The sequence below is a fragment of the Helianthus annuus genome, chromosome 9 (genome assembly GCF_002127325.2).
Source record: "Helianthus annuus cultivar XRQ/B chromosome 9, HanXRQr2.0-SUNRISE, whole genome shotgun sequence".
Lineage (NCBI taxonomy): Eukaryota > Viridiplantae > Streptophyta > Magnoliopsida > Asterales > Asteraceae > Helianthus > Helianthus annuus.
Window position 1 is genome coordinate 95,028,470 of NC_035441.2, and position 2,857 is coordinate 95,031,326.

The 2,857-nt window shown below is 43.1% G+C and overlaps 1 protein-coding gene across 1 annotated transcript; it reads left to right on the plus strand.

Moving 5' to 3' along the window:
• The first annotated feature begins 314 nt into the window (after positions 1–314).
• LOC110877673 (ABC transporter G family member 6) lies at positions 315–2,589 on the plus strand. Its single transcript, XM_022125842.2, has one exon. It carries the CDS (start codon positions 453–455, stop codon positions 2,535–2,537), a length of 2,085 nt encoding a protein of 694 aa, XP_021981534.1. The 5' UTR covers positions 315–452; the 3' UTR covers positions 2,538–2,589.
• The last annotated feature ends 268 nt before the right edge of the window (positions 2,590–2,857 follow it).

The window sequence follows — 2,857 nt, forward strand, 5'->3', positions numbered from 1 at the left end:
AGGATTTTCGGTACCGATATTTTCAATACCGATACCGGTTTGATACCAGTCGATACCGAGTTCATCCCTATCCCTATAGTGAAGCATTCTATTCTATTTGAGATTAAAAGGTGGTAAAATGTTCCATTAGAGAGATTACACTCTTATTAATATTCGATTATTTTCAAAACCATAGTTTATTGTAATTTAATTTGATAAATAAATTACGAACATATATGAGATTATTATTATTAATTATATTATGAAAAAAGTCACGTTCTTGTGATAAAATGAAGACATATCATAGACACACAAACACCATAATCACACACTTATCTCACTCGTCATCCCCCATGCATTTCTCCAAGAAAGAAATCTGAACAAAAATTCTTCTCTCTCTCACACACATATATAATCATCTCCATCTTCACACCTCTTTTAACTTGTCACCTTCTCCACAACTACCATCTGCAATGTCAAGAATCATGGCGGACACTTCACCTTTTTACGCCCGCCATGAAGCGGCTTCTCCGACTCTCGGTGAGCTTTTGAAGTTCGTCGGAGCATCGCATCGTGTTCTAGAGATGAGTGAAACTAGCAGCGAGCCTCGATCGTTGCCGTTGGTTTTATCATTCAATAATCTAACGTATAGTGTCAAAGTTGGGAGTAAGAGGGTGTTTAATATGAATAAACTGTTGTTGAATGACATCTCCGGTGAAGCTAGGGACGGAGAGATAATGGCGGTCCTCGGTGCCAGTGGATCGGGAAAATCTACTCTGATCGATGCATTAGCGAATCGAATTGCTAAAGGAAGTCTAAAAGGGACAGTGACTTTGAACGGAGAACAGCTGGAATCGAGATTATTGAAGGTGATATCAGCTTATGTGATGCAAGACGATCTGCTGTTTCCGATGTTAACCGTGGAAGAAACGCTGATGTTCGCAGCAGAGTTTCGCCTCCCTCGATCGCTGTCGAAAGCCAAGAAGAAGCTGAGAGTTCAAGCTTTGATCGACCAGTTAGGTCTCAGAAACGCTGCCAAAACCATTATTGGTGACGAAGGACATAGAGGAGTTTCTGGAGGAGAACGACGTCGTGTCTCAATCGGAACTGATATAATTCATGATCCGATTATTCTGCTTTTGGACGAACCGACATCCGGGCTAGACTCAAGCAGCGCATACATGGTGGTGAAGGTGTTACAACGTATTGCACAGAGTGGAAGCATTGTTATCATGTCCATCCACCAGCCGAGTTACCGGATCCTTGGTTTGCTTAGTCGGTTACTGTTTCTGTCCCGAGGACAGACGGTTTACAGCGGCTCGCCGGATAATCTTCCTTTATACTTCTCTGATTTCGGCCACCCGATACCCGACAAGGAAAATAGAACTGAATTCACACTCGATTTGATCAGAGAACTCGAAGGATCGCCAGGGGGAACCAAAACCCTAGTCGAATTCAACAAACAATGGCAAAACCTAAAGGTGTCTCGTCAGAGCAACGAGACGCCTGCGCATGGCTTATCGCTAAAGGAAGCGATAAGCGCAAGTATATCCAGAGGTAAATTAGTGTCTGGTGCTGGCGCTGCTGGCGCCAGCACTAATTCGTTGGTCCCTATGTTTGCCAACTCAATGTTGATGGAAATGTTGGTTTTATCAAACCGACAATTCACCAACTCACGCCGAATGCCGGAGCTATTCGGCATCCGGCTAGGCGCAGTTGTGGTCACAGGCTTCATCCTCGCAACGATCTTCTGGAACCTGGATAACTCGCCAAAGGGCGTGCAGGAACGGTTAGGGTTTTTCGCATTCGCCATGTCAACAACCTTCTATACGTGTACGGACGCCTTACCAGTTTTTCTTCAAGAACGTTATATATTTTTACGCGAAACCGCTTACAACGCTTACCGTCGATCTTCATACGTGTTGTCTCACTCCATCGTCGCCATTCCGTCTCTCATCGTTCTCTCATTCGTCTTCTCGGCCATTACATTTTGGGCAGTGGGCCTAGACGGCGGCTTCTCCGGCTTCCTCTTCTACTACTCCATCATCCTGGCCTCGTTCTGGGCCGGGAGCTCGTTCGTGGCGTTTCTATCCGGTGTCGTGCCACATGTGATGCTCGGGTACACCATCGTGGTCGCGATCCTCGCGTACTTTCTCTTGTTCAGTGGCTTCTTCATCAACCCTGATCGAATCCCGGTCTACTGGATATGGTTCCATTACATTTCTTTAGTAAAATATCCTTATGAAGCGGTTTTACAGAATGAATTTCAAAACCCTAGCAAATGTTACGTTAGAGGAACTCAGATTTTCGACAACAGCCCGCTCAGGGGAATCGAGGAATCCATGAAAGTAAGATTGTTGGAGAGCATGAGTGCTTCGCTCGGGGTCAGTATAACCGGCGACACTTGTTTAACCACCGGCGCGGATGTGCTTAAACAACAAGGGATCACTGGGCTGAACAAGTGGAACTGCTTATGGATCACGGTTGCATGGGGGTTCTTGTTTAGGTTTCTGTTTTACTTCTCTTTGTTGGTGGGAAGCAAGAATAAGAGGAGGTAAAATGTAAAATATGAAAGTTGATGTACTTATATGAAAATTTGGACTTTAAGTATTAGGTTACATGCAATCTTTAAGTTGTCTTTCATTTTCAATAAAGACTAAATCTTGGTTCTTGAAACATCATGCAACACATTTTATTTGTTTGTTTTGTTTACTAAGGATTTTGTTTGTGAATGATTACAAAACTAATTTTGGACGCAAATGATTAGAGGTTAGATTTGTGTGTTGAAAACATTAAATTGTGATGGATTTGGTGTTATGTGAAATGATTAAGGAAACTTGTTATCTACCTTTTGTTAGTGTAAAGTTTTATTTTTGTA

Bases quoted from the DNA above. Each gene is read 5' to 3' on its own strand.
- LOC110877673 (XM_022125842.2), top strand. From the start codon at position 453: ATGTCAAGAATCATGGCGGACACTTCACCTTTTTACGCCCGCCATGAA.